The sequence below is a fragment of the Lepidochelys kempii genome, chromosome 2, assembly GCF_965140285.1.
Source record: "Lepidochelys kempii isolate rLepKem1 chromosome 2, rLepKem1.hap1, whole genome shotgun sequence".
Taxonomy (NCBI): Eukaryota; Metazoa; Chordata; order Testudines; family Cheloniidae; genus Lepidochelys; species Lepidochelys kempii.
In genome coordinates, this window is record NC_136381.1 from 106,272,899 (window position 1) to 106,292,872 (window position 19,974).

The following is a 19,974-nucleotide window of genomic DNA, read 5'->3' on the forward strand; positions in this document are numbered from 1 at the left end:
TGCAAATACCCTGAGCTGTGGTCCCCTTAGGAACTGTGGCCTTTGTTCAGTAAGGGTGCCTAAGCATGTGCCTAACTTCAAGCATATGCTTATATGCTTAAGTGTTATCCTGAATAGTGATGAACATAAGGACATGCAGTAAGTGCTTTACTGAATCAGGCCCTGCAACTTTGGAGGTAAGAGAACTGGGGCCAAATTCTGCTCTCAATTGAGTTATGTTAAACTACTTACACAGGTGTAACGGACAGCAGAATTTGGCCCCAGCCAGCTCTCAGTTCCCCTGCCACCACCTCTTTTTGAAGACATTTACAGCTGTGTATAGGGGTATGAAACATACCAAATCAAAATGACAGTGTTTTACAGTCACTATGCACAAGTGCAAATTACTTCACAAGGTGCAAGGCCATGACGAAACAAGTTCACAGTCCTCTGTTCCTATACAGTGATATGTTTACTGAAGTCAAGGGAGTTATTCCAGCTTGAACTCAAATGCATTTGAAAGGAGAATTTGGCTGCTGGTTTAGGGCTTGATTCAAAGCCCACTGAAACAAAGGGCAGTCTTTTAGCCTTAATTTTGTTGGGTCACAGTAGGTGGCAGTATGTGCAACAGTATTGAATTTAATAATCTTGGATACCAGGAACACTTTAAACAAAACAAAACATGGCAATACCAGGCACTGTAAAAGGTAATGCAAGAGAGTGGGAAAGTAAGTTAACATGCACCATTTCCTGGAAGTGACTGCTACTTGCGTAGAATCTGTAGAGAAGCACCTGAATAAGTAGAATGCAAACACTGGGAGAGTATTTAAAGAGTTTATATCGGAAATGATATTTAGCAAATTTGAAAGAAATCCTTGGCAATTATAAAAGGAAAGCTGATGTTCTTTAATCTGCATGAGGACAAAAGGGAAAAATGTTGGGTTTGTTTGTTCGTTTTTTTTCATCTATTCTCCTGGATGCTTTCATAATAAATAAAAATAGACTGTCAGAACTAAAATCAACAGCAAAAATATCATTAGTCCACATGATTTCATATAAAATATTTGCTCATCACAATTATATTAATTGTAAAATCCTTATGTCTCATCAATGACTCCAGCATCTCCTTCTCCTAATACTCACAGAAAAAGACAGGCTTTACAGAGTGTCTACAAGTTTGTTAAATCTGGGTTCTGGTGGACCCAGTAAATCTAGAGTCATCTCTCTCTCTCCTTTGAGGCCATGATCATGCAACTTGTTCCATGCTGGTGGACCCCGTAGTTCATGAGGTACCCCATTATCTTGAATGGGTTCTCTATGGGCACAGAGGTCCTCCCACAAAGAATGAATTGAAGAATCAGGCCTAAACACAGGTAGACATAGCTCAAGCACCTACACTGATTGCAACTATGGCAGTCTTGCCTAGAGAGGTGTCTTCAGATAAACAGGATGCATTTATAGTTTTAGGATGAAGCCAACACCTTGAACTCAATAATAGCCAGTTGAGCATTGTTGTAATGTGTAATATAATGTAATGAAATGTTGCTTTGTAATAGATATATATGGAGATCTAGATGCAGCCTTGATACTTTCAAGATAGGCATGAATTGTCAGCTTAGCTTACTGATGTGCTGATTACAGCTGCTTTTTTAGCCCGGTTTACACTGCAAGTTTAGGTTGAATTTAGCAGCGTTAGATCGATTTAACCCTGCACCCATCCACACAACGAACCATTTTTGTCGACTTAATGGGCTCTTAAAATCAATTTCTGTACTCCCGACAAGGGGATTAGCGCTGAAATCGACATTGCCGGGTCAAATTTGGGTTAGTGTGGACGCAATTCGATGGTATTGGCCTCCGGGAGCAATCCCACAGTGCTCCATTGTGACCGCTCTAGACAGCACTCTCAACTTGGATGCACTGGCCAGGTAGACAGGAAAAGCCCTTGTGAACTTTTGAATTTCATTTCCTGTTTGGCCAGTGTGGCGAGCTCATCAGCAGAGCTGACCATGGAGTCCCAGAATTGCAAAAGAGCTCCAGCATGGACCGAACGGGAGGTATTGGATCTGATTGCTGTATGGGGAGATGAATCTGTGCTATCAGAATCCATTCCAAAAGACAAAATGCCAAAATATTTGAAAAAATCTCCAAGGGCATGAAGGACAGAAGCTATCACAGGGACCTGCAGCCGTGCTGCGTGAAACTTAAGGAGCTTAGGCAAGCCTACCAAAAAACCCAAGAGGCAAATGCCTGCTCAGGGTCAGAGCCACAGACATGCCTCTTCTACGATGAGCTGCATGCAATTCTAGGGGGTGCCCCTACCATTGCTCCACCCCTGTACATGGACTCCTGCAAGGGGGGAGTCTCACGCAAAAGTGTTGAGGATTTTGGGGACGAGGAAGATGATAGCACACACCAGGCAAGCGGAGAAACCGTTCTCCCCAACAGCTTGGAAATGTTTATGAACCTGGGCTCTCGGACCTTGAAGGCAGAGAAGGCATCTCTGGTGAGTGTACCTTTGTATATATAATACATGGTTTTAAAACAGGCGTGTTTAATGATTAATTTGCCCTGAAGACTTGGGATGCATTTGTGGCCAGTACAGCTACTGGAAAAGTTTGTTAACGTGTCTGGGGATGGGGCAGAAATCCTCCAGGGACATCTCAATGAAGCTGTCCTGGAGGTACTCCCAAAGCCTTTGCAAAAGGTTTCTGGGGCGGGCAACCTTATTGCTTCCTCCATGGTAGGACACTTTACCATGGCAGGCCAGTAGCACATAGTCTGGAATCATTGCATAAGGAAGTATGGCAGTGTGTGGTCCTGGTGTTTGCTGTCATTCAAGCAACATCCGTTCTTTATCTCTCTGTGTTATCCTTAGAGTGTTATCATTCATGGTCATCTGGTTGAAATAGGGGAATTTTATTAAGGGGACATCAGAGGTGTTCCTACTGGGCTGTTTGCTTGTGGCTGAAAAGAAATCATCCCTGCTGTTAGCAACGTGGTGAGGGGAGGGGTGAAGCTATCCCAGAGAATTGGGTGTGGGGATGTTTAGTTGGGTTCGTGCTATGTGTTAACCCAAAAACATCAGCCCCTTCTTTTAAATGGCCAATGTATCTTTTTCAGTTTTAGTCTCCCTTTTTTTCCTCCCACAGCTGCAAGTGTTTCAACGCTGCAACAAGCATCTCCGGGCCAGAGGCTAGCACAGATAAGAAGGCAAAAAACTCACACTCGCGATGAAATGTTCTCTGAGCTCATGCAGTCCATCCAAACTAAAAGAGCCCAGTAGAATGCATGGAGGCAGACAATGGCAGAGTCCAGGAAAGTACAAAATAAACTCGAGGACAGATGGCTAGAGTAACAGGAGAGGGGGCAGCAGCATGATGAAAGGAGGCAGGATGCAATGCTGAGGCTACTGAAGGATCAAACTGATATGCTCTGGCGTATGGTTGAGGTGCAGGAAAGGCACAATCCGCCACTGCAGCCCCTGTGTAACCAACTGCCCTCCTCCCCAAGTTCCATAGCCTCCTCACCCAGATGCCCAAGAACGCAGTGAGGGGGCCTCAGGTCACCCAACCACTCCACCCCAAAGGACTGCCCAAGCAACAGAAGGCTGGCATTCAATAAGTTTTGAAATGCAGTGTGGGCTTGTCCTTCCCTTCTCCCCCACCCCTGCCAGGCTACCTTGGCAGTTATCCCCCTATTTGTGTGACAAATTAATAAAGAATGCTTGATTTTGAAACAACAATGACTTTATTGCCTCTGCAAGCGGTGATCAGAGGGGGGAGGGGAGGGCGGTTGGCTTACAGGGAAGTTGAGTGAACCAAGGGGGTGGGTTTTCATCAAGGAGAAACAAACAGAACTGTCACTCCGTAGCCTGGTCAGCCATGAAACTGGTTTTCAAAGCTTCTCTGATGTGCAGTGCGCCCTGCTGTGCTCTGCTAATGGCCCTGGTGTCTGGCTGCATGTAATCAGCGGCCAGGCGATTTGCCTCAACTTCCCACCCTGCCATAAACGTCTCCCCCTTACTCTCACAGATATTGTGGAGCACACAGCATACAGCAAGTAATAACGATGGGAATATTGGTTTCGCTGAGGTCTAACCGAGTCAGTAAACTGCACCAGCGTGCTTTTAAACGTCCAAATGCACATTCTACCACCATTCTGCACTTGCTCAGCCTATAGTTGAACAGCTCCTGACTACTGTCCAGGGTGTCTGTGTACGGCTTCATGAGCCATGGCATTAAGGGGTAGGCTGGGTCCCCAGGGATAACTATAGGCATTTCAACATCCCCAACTGTTATTTTCTGGTCTGGAAAGTAAGTCCCTTGCTGCTCCTGTTCATAGAGACCAGAGTTCCTGAAGATGCAAACGTCATGTACCTTTCCCGGCCATCCCACATTGATGTTGTTGAAATGTCCCTTGTGATCCACCAGTGCTTGCAGCACCATTGAAAAGTAACCTTTTGGGTTTATGTACCGGCTGTATTGGTGGTCCGGTCCCAAGATAGGGATATGGGTTCCGTCTATGGCCCCACCACAGTTAGGGAATCCCATTGCAGCAAAGCCATCCACTATGACCTGCACATTTCCCAGAGTCACTACCCTTGATAGCAGCAGCTGAGTGATTGTGCTGGCTACTTGCATCACAGCAGCCCCCACAGTAGATTTGCCCACTCCAAATTGATTCCCGACTGACCGGTAGTTGTCTGGCGTTGCAAACTTCCAAAGTGCTATCGTCACTCACTTGTGAACTGTGAGGGCTGCTTTCATCTTGGTATTCTTGTACTTCAGGGTAGGGGAAAGCAAGTCACAAAGTTCCATGAAAGTGGCCTTACGCATAAGAAAGTTTCGCAACAACTGGGAATCATCCCAGACCTGCAACACTAAGCGGACCCACCAGTCTGTGCTTGTTTCCCAGGCTCAGAATTGGCGTTCCACAGCATGAGCCGGTCCCATTGCCACCAGGATGACCAAATTGCCGGGGCCTGTGCTTTGAGAGACGTCTGTGTCCATGTCCTCATCACTGCGCTGCCATCGCCTCCTCGCCTGCTTTTGCAGGTTCTGGTTCTGCATATACTGCATGATAATGAGCGAGGTATTTACAATGTCGCGGTGATCTGAGCGGGCTCCATGCTTGCTGTGGTATAGCGTCTGCAGGAGAGCAGAGTTGCAGGGGAAGCGGTGGTTGGATGACCAGTTTTGCAGACCTACTGCACCATCTGCTGCCAGGACACAACAGCTGAGTGGGTGCATGCTTGCCATGGTATGGCAAGACAAGAGCAGCCGAGCAGAGTTGCAACGGAAGCGGCACTGCGAGACCACCAGGAGAGCAGAGTGGCAGTGGAAGCGGTGGATGACGACGATGATGGTTAACAGTCCTATTGCACCGTCTGCTGCCAGGACTCAACAGCTGAGCGGGCTGCACGCTTGCCGCGGTAAGGTGAGACAAGAGCAGCCGAGCAGAGTTGAAGCAGCCCTACGAGACCACCAGGAGAGCAGAGTGCCAGCGGAAGCGGTGGATGATGACGGTCATATAGAGGGCCTGCGAGTGGATTCATAGCATCAGGAGAGCGGAATGGCAGTGGAAGCGGTGGATGTTGATGATGATGGTTAGCAGTCCTACTGCATGGTCTGCTGAAAGCAGTATGGCGCCCACATGGAAAAAAGGCGCAAAACGATTGTCTGCCATTGCTTTCATAGAGGGAGGGGTGACTGACGAAATGTACCCAAAACCACCCGCCATAATGTTTTTGCCCCATCAGGTATGGGGAGCTTAACCCAGAACCTGCGGCGGAGACTGCAAGAACTGTGGGATAGCTACCCACAGTGCAATGCTCTGAAAGTCAACGCGCTCGGTACTGTGGATGCACTCCGCCGACTTAATGCACTTAGTGGGGGGACACACAATCGACTGTATAAAATAGCCTTCTAAAAAATTGACTTCTATTAATTCAACCTAATTTCATAGTGTAGACATACCCTTAGTATTCAGAACTGTATGCAGACCTGTTGTCAAGTGGTGTGCATCTAGTGCAATGGTTACACATTTGGGCAGGTCTGTTGCATTGGGTTTTTTTTAAATGGAATGCACATATTCTGTCAAATAAGGAAAGGGTCCAGCTCAAAGCTGCCCTTGAAGTATAATAAATATGGTTGCCTCTAGCTTGCAGGATGAGGACCTAGTGGATGAGCACAGAATTCATGCCCTGCAAGGAAATAGCCACAGAGAGAGAGAGAATCAACCCTGTAGAAAATTAAAAACACATAAAATTCACATTTAATTGAAAATGTGAATTTCTGTTAGGTGAAAAATTCAGAAACTACTGACATTGCCTCAGAAGCCTTGATCAAATTGTCTCCACTTCCATTGCTGCTTCTACTCAGAACTGGATGAAAGAGGGTTTTTTCACCTTCTTTCCCACCTAAGCTGTCCATCGGGGGCTTTTGCCTAAAAGTTAATAAAGTTTCTCCTGCTTACGCCCTCAGGTATCTCTCAGGAGTCTTGAGTGCACTAAAAATACCCCATGTTGCTGACAAGTGGAATCAGCAACAGGTGTGGCTTAAACAGCAACATTTCAATGAGGATTTTGGGGAAAAAATAGTTCATATATGTTTACAACATTAATTGTATTTTAATGGAGTTTTTGGTTTGGGAATTGTATAAGTGAGTGAAATTGCTGTGGCGTAGATTTTAAAATTTACAACTGCATCAGTGTTTTATTTCTTCCAGTTAGTACGAGTGAGTAAAGTGCCCCATAATGTGTACTTCAAACTGTCAGTGAGGATAGTCCAATTACTGCAGAATTACAGCTGTACATAACCGGCTGATATTCCTCAGACTGATTTTTAGATACATTATGCAGAGCAATGTGAGTCTAAGAAAGGATTGTGGGCATTCCATTTAGCAAAATAGAGTGCACTGAAATTAAATTCACTTCTGTTGGAAACTTTACACTCACCCTCTCTGTACATTTTGTTGTTGTCCATTTTCATTATTAGGCCTGAGCTCAGAGTTGATGTAAGTGGATACTGTGCACTGACTTCATTTGTTTGTCTTGTATCAATTGATTTACACCCTTTGCATCAAGACTGAATGGCTTTTACAATCTGATTTATCCTATACAACATGCTACTGTCTGACAAACACATTATAGTTAAATGACAGTAATGTAAAATTAGATTCCCATCATTCATAAGAATGGCCATACTAGGTCAGACCAAAGGTCCATATAGCCCAGTATCCTGTCTTCTGACAGTGGCCAATGCCAGGTGCCCCAGAGGGAATGAACAGAACAGGCAATCATCAAGTGATCCATCCCCTGTCACCCATTCCCAGCTTTTGGCAAACAGGTTAGGACACCATCCCTGCCCACCCTGGCTAATAGCCATTGATCGACCTGTCCTCCATGAATTTATCTAGTTCTTTTTTGAATTCTGTTATAGTCTTGGCCTTCACAACATCTTCTGGCAAGGAGTTCCACAGGTTGATTGTGCATTGTATGAAGAAATACTTCCTTTTGTTCGTTTTAAACCTGCTGCCTATTAATTTCATTTGGTGACCCCTAGTTCTTGTGTTACAAGAAGGAGTAAATAACACTTCCTTATTTACTTTCTCCACACCAGTCATGATTTTATAGACTTCTATGATATATCCCTTTAGTCATCTCTTTTTCAAGATGAAAAGTCTCAATCTTCTTAATCTCTCCTCATATGGAAGCTATTCCATACCCGTAATCATTTTGTTGCCCTTTTCCAATTCCAATACAGTAACTCCTCACTTAAAGTCATCCCGGTTAACACTGTTTTGTTTTTAGGTTGCTGATCTATTAGAGAACATACATGTTTAAAGTCGCGCAATGTTCCATTATAAGGTTGTTTGGCTCGCTGCTCTCTGCCCACCCGCCTGGCGCTCCTGCTGGGGAGCAGGGTTGGGATACAGGAACTTGCCCCACTCCGCCCACCCAGCGTTCCAGCCAGGAAGCGGGGTCAGGGCACGGGGGCTTGCCTCACTCCACCCACCCGGCGTTCCAGCTGGGGAGTGGGCAAGCCCCCATCCCCACTCCCCATCAGCAGTGCACAGTGGGCGGAATGGGGCAAGCCCCCACGCCCTGACCCTGCTACGCCCCTGCTTCAACCAAGCTTCACAATCATCATTGGTGAGTATAGTATTAAATTGTTTGTTTAAAATTATTTAAAACTTATACTATATATGAATACAATATCTTTTGTCTGGCGAAAAAAAATTCCCTGGAGCCTAACCCCCCTATTTACATTAATTCTTGCGGGAAAATTGAATTCACCTAACATCGTTTCGGTTAAAGTAGCATTTTTCAGGAATATAACTACAACGTTAAGTGAGGAGTTACCATATATCTTTTTTGAGATGGGACGACCACATCTGCTTGCCGTATTCAAGATGTGGGCGTACCATGGATTTATATTGAAGCAATATGATATTTTCTGTCTTATTATCTATTCCTTTCTTAATGATTCCCAACATTCAATAATCATTTCATAGTGCACACAAGTATGCCATGGTGTATCCAATTATTTTTTCAAATATTATTAATCCAAAAAGGATGATCTCTCCTGTGTTTATCTTAATTATGCACATGGAGACCGATTCTGTCCTTGGTTAGAGAACTGGAATTACTCAGGTGTACATTAGGGCAGAATTTGGCTGATGAAGGAAAACTATTTATATATAAATATAAAAATATTTTTGGATGTTTTTCTGCATTTATATATTGATTTCAATTACAGTGCAGAATACAATGTATTATTTTTTATTACAATATTGGCACTGTAAAAAGTTGAGGCATGAAGGGACATACGAATGTTTAGCATATCTGGCATGTAAATACCTTGCAACGCTGGCTACAACAGTGCCTTGTGAACGCCTGTTTTCTTTTTCAGGTGACATTGTAAATAAGTAGCAGGCAGCGTTATCTCCTGTAAATGTAAACAAGCTTGTTTGTCTTAGCGATTGGCTGAACAAGAAGTGGGACTGAGTGGACTTGTAGGCGCTAAAGTTTTACATTGTTTTGTTTTTGAGTGCAGTTATGTAAAAAAATAAATTCTGCATTTGTAAGTTGCACTTTCATGATAAAGAGATTGCACTACAGTGCTTGTATGAAGTGAACTGAAAAATGCTATTTCTTTTATCTTTTCTACAGTGCAAATATTTGTAATAAAAATAATATAAAGTGAGCACTCTGCACTTCGTATTCTGTGTTATAATTGAAATAAATATATTTGAAAATGTAGAAAAACATCCAAAATATGTATAATACATTTAAATTGGTATTCTATTATTGTTTAACAGTGCGATTAAAACTGTGAGCTGGGCTGCAGCCGGGAGTGGGGCCGTGGTTGGAGCCGGGGGCAGTGGCCGGGCTTGGGACAGGGCTGCAGCAGGGAGCGGGGCCGCAGTTGGAACTGGAGCCGGAGCTGCAGCTGGGGCCGCAGTTAGGGGTTAGAGGCCACAGCCAAGAGCGGGCCTGTGGTTGGAAGTGGGGCCAGTGCTGCAACTGGTGCCACGGCCAGGAGTGGGGCTGCTGTCGGGCCTGCAGCTGGGAGTGGGCCCGCGGTTGGGGCGGGGGCTGCGGCTGGGAGTCGGGTCGGGGTCGGGGGCTGCAACTGAGGCCGCGCTTGGGGTTGGGGGCCTGTGGCCTGGAGAAGGCCCGTGGTTGGAGCTGGGGCTGGGAGCAGGGCCGTGGTCAGCCCAGAACTGCAGCTGGGGCCGTGGCCGGGAGTGGGGCTGGGAGCTGGTGGCTGAGGCCGGGGCCAGAGAGGAGCTGGGGACAGAGCAGGGTGGGGTGGTGCTCTCTTCCCCCTGTGGCACCCTGGGTCCTGCTGCGCCCCCAAGGGGCACACCCTACAATTTACGAACCACTGGCCTATGGGCTGCAGCAGTGCCCAGGATCTCTGCAACACATCTATAACATGTCTCACTTCCCCCAGCTACCACGATCATGCTTGATATGCCAGGATTTGTGTTGGAAGGCAGTCTTATAGTTGGCTTCTGCAGAGCCTGCACTGGGAAGTCTCCACCATCCTGGGCCCCTTTATGTAGCTCTGACCCCTTTATCTAATGTAAGGAGGCTGGAGTAGATGAGTATCTCATCCCTTATGTCAACTCTGTGCCAGCTGGAATATCCCCCTGCAGAAAGGGTATTCTTAGGGCTGTTTCTGCTCCTTCATTTTGCCAGTGCATTGTAAAATGATATCGTGTGACTGTGAGAATTGGGCCTAAAGTCAACAGGGATGGCTGAATCTGGCATTGAATAGCTGATAAACTGGTTGACAGATTATACCTCATTGCCTGACTTTGGGACAGTATCAAGGTCATCAGCCGTTTACCTTTTACACACAAAATAGTAATATTTCTGACACGTTTTTTCATATCTGGGTGAACCCAGAGACCAAGAGCACTGGATAGGAGGACAGTAATATTACTTTGAAGTTTTCCCTTTTATAAATTAGATCAGAAGTTGCAAATGAGTGGAGGAATATAACTGTTAACCAATAACAATAGTATGTCTGACATCAGTCAGCCTGAAATTACTCTCTTGTAATGGTTAACTGCCTTCCTGACAATTCACAGCAGGGGGTGATTTTTCCTTCATAAAAAGTTAAGATAAAAAGCAAGAGAAAAATTCCTGTATGTTGTGATCATCATGTGTGTTGAAATCAGTTTGTTCAATGTAATCATCATTTTCTAATCTCCAGGTATGAAGGAACCGAGCAGTTTTGATCTTGCAACAGTCGATGGGAAAAAGAAGCCAATAAAAGAAATTAGATGAAATGTAATATATTTTCTGTTAATTTTCTGTCAGGCTTTAGCCAGGGTTTTGGGAAGGTCCAGTGGGGTCAAAGTCTTACCTGGCTTATACAGTGTTTCATTGTGCAGTGGTCTGGATAGAGCAACACATACAGTGTTAAAAAGGTAGTGGAAAATCATGCATTGCTAGCACACGCTATTTTCAAAATACAAATTTTGCTATTTGTCATCAAAATGAGTCCAAATATATCAAAGCATTTGCGTTCATTGAATAAGTCCATTAAAAAAATAAATTTGAGTAATCAGAACATAAAACATACTTATTATAAAACATCTTATATTCTATTCAATAATGCAAAGATGTCCATGAAGAATTTTAGCAAATTTTGTACACACCAGAAATCATCTTTTGATTAAAAACAAGAAAGGGAAATTTCATTCCAAAGGGTAATTTATTTATGAAAAGTTATAAGTAATTTAGGATGAATGTGCCACACTGCTGCTGTATTAAGGTCTGATATTAGACCTACTGAACTCTATGGGAGTCTTTCTGTTATCTTTAATGGAAGTTGAATTGGATTCTTAATTTGTACATTATATACATCAGTATTTTGTGTTGAATTATATGAATTATTTGTCAAAAGTACTCAAAATTAACTGGCCTGAGCTAGAACTTTGTCTGTAAACCATGAATAGTTTGTGCAAGGGTTGGTTTGTCTCAATACCTTCTATAGATTGTTTTTGCAAACTTTATTCGCCCTAGGATATCCACAGACTTTATCAGGCTATTATTCATGGAGTGTTATGAATTCAATCCTGGTTCAGAAGGACAGGCTACATTAGGCAAGTCACATGGTTTCTGATTGGCTGATGTTGTCCCCAAGGGGGTCAGTCTCCAGCTCAGCAGAAGCCATTTTGATTCTTAGAGGATCCAACTGACCTCTCACAGTGGAATGGGTTATTTCTGGTGTTTAGGGCTACTGAGTCCTAGTGCAGGAGTGATTAAAAAGCTCCACATTTAGGGAACATGATCTACCCAAAGTGAACTCAGTTTGCAGAAATGAGCTTACTCTTGCCTTACTTGATCATTGTAGGAGCGGACTTTCACTTTGTGTTGTCAACAGACCTTGCCCATTCAGGCAGTAGAAGGACCATAGAAGGAAAAAAAACCAACAACATTATATGTATAATTTAACTTAAAAGACTTAAGTAGCGATATGGAGAGCGTCCCCCTACGAAACACGTGATTACATGTATTGCTCATCTAGGCAACAAGCTAACGCACACTCTGATTTTTTAATCTGTATATACAGAGAACTTGATCCCAGCCATACTGATACCTTGATTATAGCCCAGTCAAGTTTTTGAATTCAAGTGAGGAATAAGCAGCAAAAAGATACATGACCCAATCCAGTTGTCTTGTGAATGTTCTTATAATTGAAGACCAGGAAAGGAAAAAAAATCAGAAAATATATGTTATATAAATACAGAATGATTTTCAGTGTGTCAGTTGCTTTATACATGGACTGTCCATGTCATATAAAGAGAAACCATCAGATGCCAGTAACAAAAAGACAAATGTTGGCATCAAATAAATATAGCCCTAATTAAGAACTCACAGATCAGAGTCGGTAAAAAAAACAAACCGAAACCCCCACTTCTGTTAGTCTGTCATACCCCAGGAGCACCACACTCCCTTCTTCATTTGTTCTGGCTTGTCCTTGCTTCTGTGCTGCATCAATGGAGTTTTTTTTAGTGAATCTGGTCTTAAAGGAGTCCAATAAAAGTCTGTTTTATTCTTGAGAGTGAGTAAACTAATCCCTACAAAAAAGGAGTCCAGAAAGAGGTGCCAAGTGCAAAATGAAGGGGCTGTTTTTCAGATGTTTCTTGTTCCAGTAAAGTCTTTCCCCACTATATAGACTTTTAAAAGAGATAGCCAAGTCTCCATGGTGAAGGGAATTTCCTTTGCCCCTTTTAAAGTCTAATAATAATGCTTAGCAATTAAATGGCACTTCATATCTTTGAATCACTGTACAAACTCTAAGGCCCAATCCTTACCTAGGAAAGTAGTTCCAGTAACGTCAGGAGAATTGCTTGTGCAAGTAAAGGCTGCAGGACTGACCACTAACTAGTGAATCCTCCCATCATTATTATTATTTTATTTATTTGTATTACCATGGCACCTAGTCCTGGACCAGGAACCCAAAGCAGTGAAGATACGCTGAGGACCAAGCCCTTCTTTCAAAATGAGACTGCCCAGCAATATTTTATGTAACTCAGTGTCTCTTATTTTGAAGGCGCTGAAACTGATTCTGTGCAAACAATGTTTAATGAAAGGATGTATCTCAAAACAGAGTAGGCATTTGACTGTGATCTCCTTGTAGAACAAACAAGAGGAATCAGTAAAGGCCTTTCTTATCAAATTTGTAACCGTAAGTAAAGAATAATAGCACCTAGTGAGAAAATAGTACTTCACCAGTTGCTGTATCCATCCGCAGTTCTCATGCACTCAGCATCTTTGCTTCTAGACACTGGAGGTCAGATCCTGGCCCCACTGAGGTCAATGGAGTTTTGCTTTTGATTTCAGTGGAGGCAGGATTTCACCCCAGATCACACCAGAATATTTGAAGGTAAATTGTCTGAATAAGTTTGAAGCACATTAATAAGGAAAATGCAGCCTGAGACTTCCCTTGTGCAATGTATCTTGGGTATTTTTGAACTATTATTCACAGCGTCAGAAATACTTTCAATCCAGTGAATTTCTCTAGTATGGATAACATTCAGAAAGAGGGATGGACGAATGGGAACATAGATCCGGCCCTTGTGTGCAGATATGTGGGGAGATAAGAAGGAGTCTTCACCCCTCTCTTGTACACCTTGTATGATGAGGGGGGACAGTCACAGTCTCTGCTTTGGGGGAGTCTGTTACAAAGGAGAAAACATTATTTATTTAAATAACAAGAAGATAATAAACCCAGTACTGATCTGCTGTAGCGTAGCATGGCTGTATTCTCTGTCTCAGCCTCTGCAACTGTTCCTGTTGCTGTGTAGACATAGTCCAGAGCGTTGATGGGAATTGTGGCATTGCATAGTGTCCTGCCAGAGGTGTGGTGACTTTAAACTTCTCCCTGAAGTTTAGCTCTTAGAGTTCATCTTTTCACCCTGCCTCAGGTGCACACGAGCTCTCCACACACACACACACACACACACACACACACACACACACACACACACACACACACACACACACACACACACACACACACACACACACCCCCCCCCCCCCCCCCCCCCCCCCCCCCGCCTTTTTGGGCTCTTACAAGCTTTCCTCCACCCCTGCAGGCTCACACTGGTTCCCTCCCCCACATCCCCCTGGGGCGGCGGCGGGGGTGGGGGAGGGTTCAGCCATGCTCTTTTCTCTTGAGCTACCTGGGTTGCTATGGAAACTGTGGCAAATAACAACATTCTCCCCCACCTCTCCTCCCCCAGGAGAAGCTCCTTGAGCAACAGCAAGAACCAACTGCCACGGCTTGTGCCTCCTTCTCTCCCCACCCTTGGGAGCCCCAGAGAGGAGGATGAGACACACACTCAGCAACAGTGTCCCGCGTGCAGCAGTGCCATGCACCAGGTGGCTCAGAGCTGAGTGCTAGGTGAAGAGAGAGACACACACATACACCGAGAGAGAGAGAGAGAGAGAGAGAGAGAGAGAGAGAGTGTGTGTCCTGGACCTCCCCAGGCCAGGTGCTGCTCCCAGCTCCCATTCCTCACCTCCTGCCACTCCTGACTTGAATTACCTTTGTCCCCTGTCTGCACTCGGGTTTCTGCTTTTCTTCCCTCTGCCAGGCTTTTGGTGTTTGAATGATGCACCTGCTGTTGATCACATGGGGGGGCCTAAGGGGACCATTCATCCTGCACTCCTAGGAGGTGCTGACTGTTTCCATATAATTATGTTGATACAGAGGTGGGCAAATGAAACCCATCAAATAACTTATTCAATGAGTTTTCTGAAATTTTCAAAAATATTTCCACCCTCCCCATTGCATAGGGTCAGGTGAATAATTCTGAAATAGGTACAAATTTCATGCCATTTTTTCCAAATAAAATATTTGTGACTCAGCCCCCTCTCCCTCCTTTTCTCATTACTCGCCCCGCTCTGATTTGGTTGGTGTGTTTAGGCTTAATCTGTCTGGTTTGTTGCAGTCTGGCAGCCGTCCTCACTTGGCTGGGTTTCTTTCTTTTTTTTCTTTTGAGGTGGGAAGGGGAGGGAAGAAGAAGTAGGATAAAGTTTCCTGAGCAACAGAGTAAAACCACTTATGAAAGAAGAGAGCTGCAAGTGCAAAGTGAGGCTGTAAAGATCCCGGCAGGACTACTATGAATTCCTTACTATGCTCAGTCACTTTTTCTCCTCCTTTAGATCTGTATATATTTTTTTTTGGGTATGGCTTAGTGTAATCTGTATTAGCCACCCCAGGCTCCAGGGCACAGCAAGAATCGGTTGCCTAGCAGAGGTTGCTCTTTAAGGGCTGAACAGAATTGTACTGGAAACCTTAGGGAGGCTCTCATCCCTCCCTGGTTGCTTTAGAGAGGGATTCGCCTATTGGAGGTGGTTCTTGGTGCAGGTATTGTGTGCATGTGTGTACACAGTTCATGCATCACAGGTATTTGACAGTGTGTGTGAGAGAGGAACATTCTTGTTGAATAAACAGGTGCAGACAGTGCCCGGAGGGCAGCACTGACTGTCTGGCCACAGCAGAGAGAGGAGGTGAACATGAGTAGCCCCACCGCGAAGCCGACCTGCCTGTCACAGCCGATGGTGAAGAGTGTGCTGGTATATCGCAATGGTGACCCGTTCTTCCCGGGGCACCGGGTAGTCGTCCATGAGAAGAAGGTGTCCAACTTCGAGGTCTTCCTGAAAGAGGTGACAGGTGGGGTGAAGGCGCCTTTTGGGGCTGTGCGTAGCATCTACACCCCCCGGGGCGGACATCGCGTCCGTCAGCTGGAGGAGCTCCAGAGCGGAGAGCAGTACGTGGCTGGTGGCAGGGAGGCCTTCAAGAAACTCAAGTGAGTGGTGAATGAAAAAAATAATTACAAAATGTAATAAAACATTCTCATTGAACCTTTATTATTTGTATTGTGGCAGCGCCGTGGAGCCCCAGTTAGGGACTAGGCTCCTACTGTGCCAGGCATTGTACAAATACAGAACAGAAAGACTGTCCCTGCCCCAAAGAGTTTAAAATCTAAGTAAATGTGACAGAGGAAATTTAATGCAGCTTTGTGTAGTGGGGAGAGGGTTCCCTCTTTAAGGCTTAACATAGAATTAGCATTCTAGTATCTCTGCTTGGCACTTTACAAAAATAAAAGAAACAGTCCGTAACACCAAGAGATACACCATCCTTGCAGCATAATGTATTATTTTCACTGCATGGTAACTGTCTGCATTTGGGATGAACATTTGGTGCTCAGTAATATTTGGGGAAGCCGCACTGGAAGAATACAGTGCAGAAGTGTGTATGATAAAGTTGGATGAGCCTTGCAGATTAGACCTTCCAAACAATTTTGTTTCTTGATTGTTTTTTTAAATGTTTAAAATATTCTGTTCATTCCAGGTAGGTACATGGCTCTCTATATAACCATAGTAGCTGAGTATCTCCTGTTATTTAAAAGATGACAGTGTTTTTGCTCTCTCCCTGCCCTACCCTGCCCTGCCACCAAAAAGCATGCTTAGCGTTGTTGTTTTTTTTTGTTAACAAATGGTTGTGAGAATGTTGTGGGAAAGCCTTGGCGAAGTGGTGGGCTTAGGGTTAGTGCTTGTTCTATTTCTTCTGACAGTGAGTTCCATACTTTTGGGCCTTTTAACAGAGACAACACGTAACTGTTGATAGTTGGGGAGCCCCCCACAATTTAAAGGTTCTGTATGAACCCTGTCAGAAGAGATGACATGGGGGGTGAGGGTGGGGGCGCAAGCCGCATGGCCTTACAGTCACTCGCTGCGCCGCCTTCAGTGTATCCCTCCCCCACCTTCAGCAGGTAGCTCAGGCTGTCCGGAGTGGGCTGAGCCCCTGTGCCCTGTCTGCGCCCCTCAGCTCCTGCAGCTAGAGGCATGTGTAGGAGGCCACTCTACCAGGCTGCTGCTGCTGTCTGTGTGGAAGGGCAGGCCATGGCAGGAGTCACCTCCAGCCCAGGATGGCATCACTGGGCACTGGCAGGGAAGGGAAGGAGCCAGGCTGCACTGGACACCCCTTACCGCTCTCTCCCTGGGCTGGGGTTTGGTGTCACCTCCTCCTCCTCCCCTCTGCCAGATCCCAACCACCCCTGCAGGTTCCTGAGGGCCCCACAATACACAATGCCTCCTTCACCCCCTCCTGCCTGCACTGCAGCCAGGGTACAGGAAGCGGCTGGCTTATATCGGTGGCCAGCAGCAGTCTGGAGGTGTTAGCTGCCTTTGGTGCTGAGCGAGTGGGAAGGGACAGGAACTGCTGCCAGTCGCAGTGGGGAGGAGCAGGGAAGGGATGAGCTCTGCAGAGACATGGGCCGGGGCAGCTCCTGGGCAAGTAGGGTGACCAGATAGCAAGTGTGAAGTATTGGAATGGGGGTAATAGGAGCCTACATAAGATATCCCCTTGAGTATCAGAACTGTCGCTATAAAATTGGAGCACCTGGTCACCTTATGGGCACGGCAAAGGGAATGAGGGAAGCAGCCCTCACTAGATGGTTCTGACATTCTGGTGTGAATCCTAGCAGAAATCTGTGGGGGTGGGGGAGCACGTGAACAACCGGGACCGAGAAAGGAATTGTGCTTTCAATAATTGCAGAATTATATATTTAAGGTTAAGTGGCTATTTCCCATCTTTAGAGCTTGAACTTCAAACCCCCAAACCCTGTTTAGACCCCATAACTTACTCCTGACGGAATTCTGCACCAAAACAAATAAAATTTCTGCACACAATATTTTAAAATTTGGCAAATTTTATTTGTCAATAAATAAATGTGGAGGCTCCAGCATGGCAGTGGGGAGCACAGGCCACTAGCTGAACGGAAATGGGAGATCGCTCTGCAGCCCTCCACCTCTGGACATTGACTCGGTGGTGAGGCTGCACCTGACCCTGACACAGTGCTAGAGCCAGGCCTGCCCCAGAAATACCCCAGGGCCCTGTCCCTCCATGCAAGGCACACCAGGTATGGGCAGCCCAGCAGAATCCAAGTGTGGAGGAGCTTAGTGTGGGGAGATCCAGGTGTGGGGGGAGAGGGTTCTGGGTGGACAATCTGAGTGCAGGCAGCTCAGTGGGGAGGATATGGATGCACAGGGGTGTGTTGGGGGGTTCTGGGTGTGGGGGGAATGGAGCTCTGCAGGGGAAGTCAAGGTGCTGGGGGAATGGGGCTTGGTAGGGTGGGGGTCTAGGTGGTTTGCCAGGGTGGTCCAGGTGCAGGGGGGTGTGGGGCTCATTGAGGTTTGGGTTTGAGCGTAAGGGGCTCAGTGAGGGTAGCCTGGGTGGAGGGGTGGATGTCTGGATGAGGGGTGGGGGTTTGGTGGTGGGGAGGGGTCTGAGTGCAGGGAAGGCTCCAGATGCAGGGGGTAAGGCTCAGCAAGCGGAGGTTCAGGTGTGGGGGACTCAGTGGGATGGTTCTGGGTGTGGAGGGGGGTGAGGCTCGGGACTGGGGTTTGGGTATGGGAGGGGGGGTCTTAATGGGGGTTGGGCAGAGGGAGGGGCAGCTCCCTGTACAGAGACTCCCTCCTCCCACAGCTGAGGAGCAATGGGGCCAGGAAGCTGGGCGTATGTGCGGTGCTTCTTGCAGCTGGGGGAGGTTTCCAAGGGTGGATCTGACCTGGACCAGGTCACTTCTTGCAGGAGAAGAGGCAGTCCTGTCCTCCACCCCCAGCCCAGCTGGGACTAGAGCTGAGCCTGACACAGGGTAGGAGCCACTGGTCTGGGCATCCCCTGTGGTGATCTACCTCTCTGACGGCTCCTCTGAGTGCGCAAAACAACACGCCCATGCTGCTGGGGAGAGGAGCATGACCACTTTTGCAGCTTCCTTTTGCTTCCCTGTTGGAAGTAATTTTTTTGTGGGGAAGCAAAGAAATCTGTGGGAGACATGAATTCTGCGCACACGCAGTAGTGCAGAATTCCCGCATTAGTATGCCATCTTCATGTCTGTCTCTTCTGACAATATACATTCTTTTTTAAAATGGTGCAATAGATATAGATTGGGATTTTCAAAAGCACTCAGCATTGGCCTAATCTTGCTCCTGGTGACATCAATGGGAATTTTACCACTATCTTCATTGAAAGCAGGATTAGGCCATTGCTGAGCACTTTTGAAAAATCCCACTCTACTGTAAAGCCACTGTCCAAGAAGAGGAAAAGTTGCCAATTATATAAAATTGCTTTTCTAAACATACCAGACCTGATCCTCTACTGCCTTCCAGCTTGTGTAGTCATTTTCAACTGTGCTAAATGAAGGTATGCTGTGTGTGTACGTGTGTATAGAGCTTGATCTTATGGCTTGTCCACACAGAGACTAATGGTGAGTGGCAAGCTGGGGTGTAAAGCCATTGCGCTGTAGCCTACTGCACACTAATTAGATGCATGTGTGACGTTGCATTCTATATGATTTTATGAAAATATCCTAATGAGTGTGAATATAATGTAACTGGAATATGCTTCATGCAAAAGATCTCTTGTATGAAGCGGGTATGTGCGGTAAGGTATCATTGCAAAGCTTATAATCTATGGAGTGTGGTCATCCTATTTGTATGTATGTATCATTCTTGTATCTGAAACTAGAAATATGAAGTATAACTCTGAGGGCCTATTGTAATTATGCAAAATGTGGGCCATTAATGGTGGTTTGGAATCTTGATGGCTCCCATCAACCAGGACAATTGACTGTGGATGGCTCTGCTTGCAGGCCTTCCTGTGAGTCAGGCTGGGAGGAATGAAGGGTTGGGGGGGTCTCACAGGACATGTGACCATGTCACCTGGTACTGAAATCCATCTTTAACCTGGTGCTTTTCCATTTAGAAGGAGGAGTGGGAACCCAGAGAGGGACAAAGGATTCCCACCCTGTGCAACAGATATATAAGGGGGTGGAGTAGAACAAAGGGGGCTGCAGTCATGAGAAATCCCCTAGCTACCACCTGAGCTGGAACAAGGGCTGTACTAGGGGAAAGAATTGTGTCCAGACTAGGAAGGCATCAGGCAGTGATAGAAGCTT

The 19,974-nt window shown here is 45.8% G+C and overlaps 1 protein-coding gene across 5 annotated transcripts in view; it reads left to right on the forward strand.

Moving 5' to 3' along the window:
- Positions 1–19,974, forward strand: part of DCDC2 (doublecortin domain containing 2) — a 237,775-nt gene that overhangs the window by 1,340 nt on the left and 216,461 nt on the right. For all 5 annotated transcript variants that reach the window (XM_073331884.2, XM_073331883.2, XM_078851592.1 and 2 more), the window contains exons 2-3: positions 10,710–10,786; positions 15,468–15,822. In XM_073331884.2, the coding sequence (XP_073187985.1) occupies positions 10,780–10,786; positions 15,468–15,822 (362 nt within the window). In that variant the 5' untranslated portion in view covers positions 10,710–10,779. The remainder of the gene's footprint in view (positions 1–10,709; positions 10,787–15,467; positions 15,823–19,974) is intronic.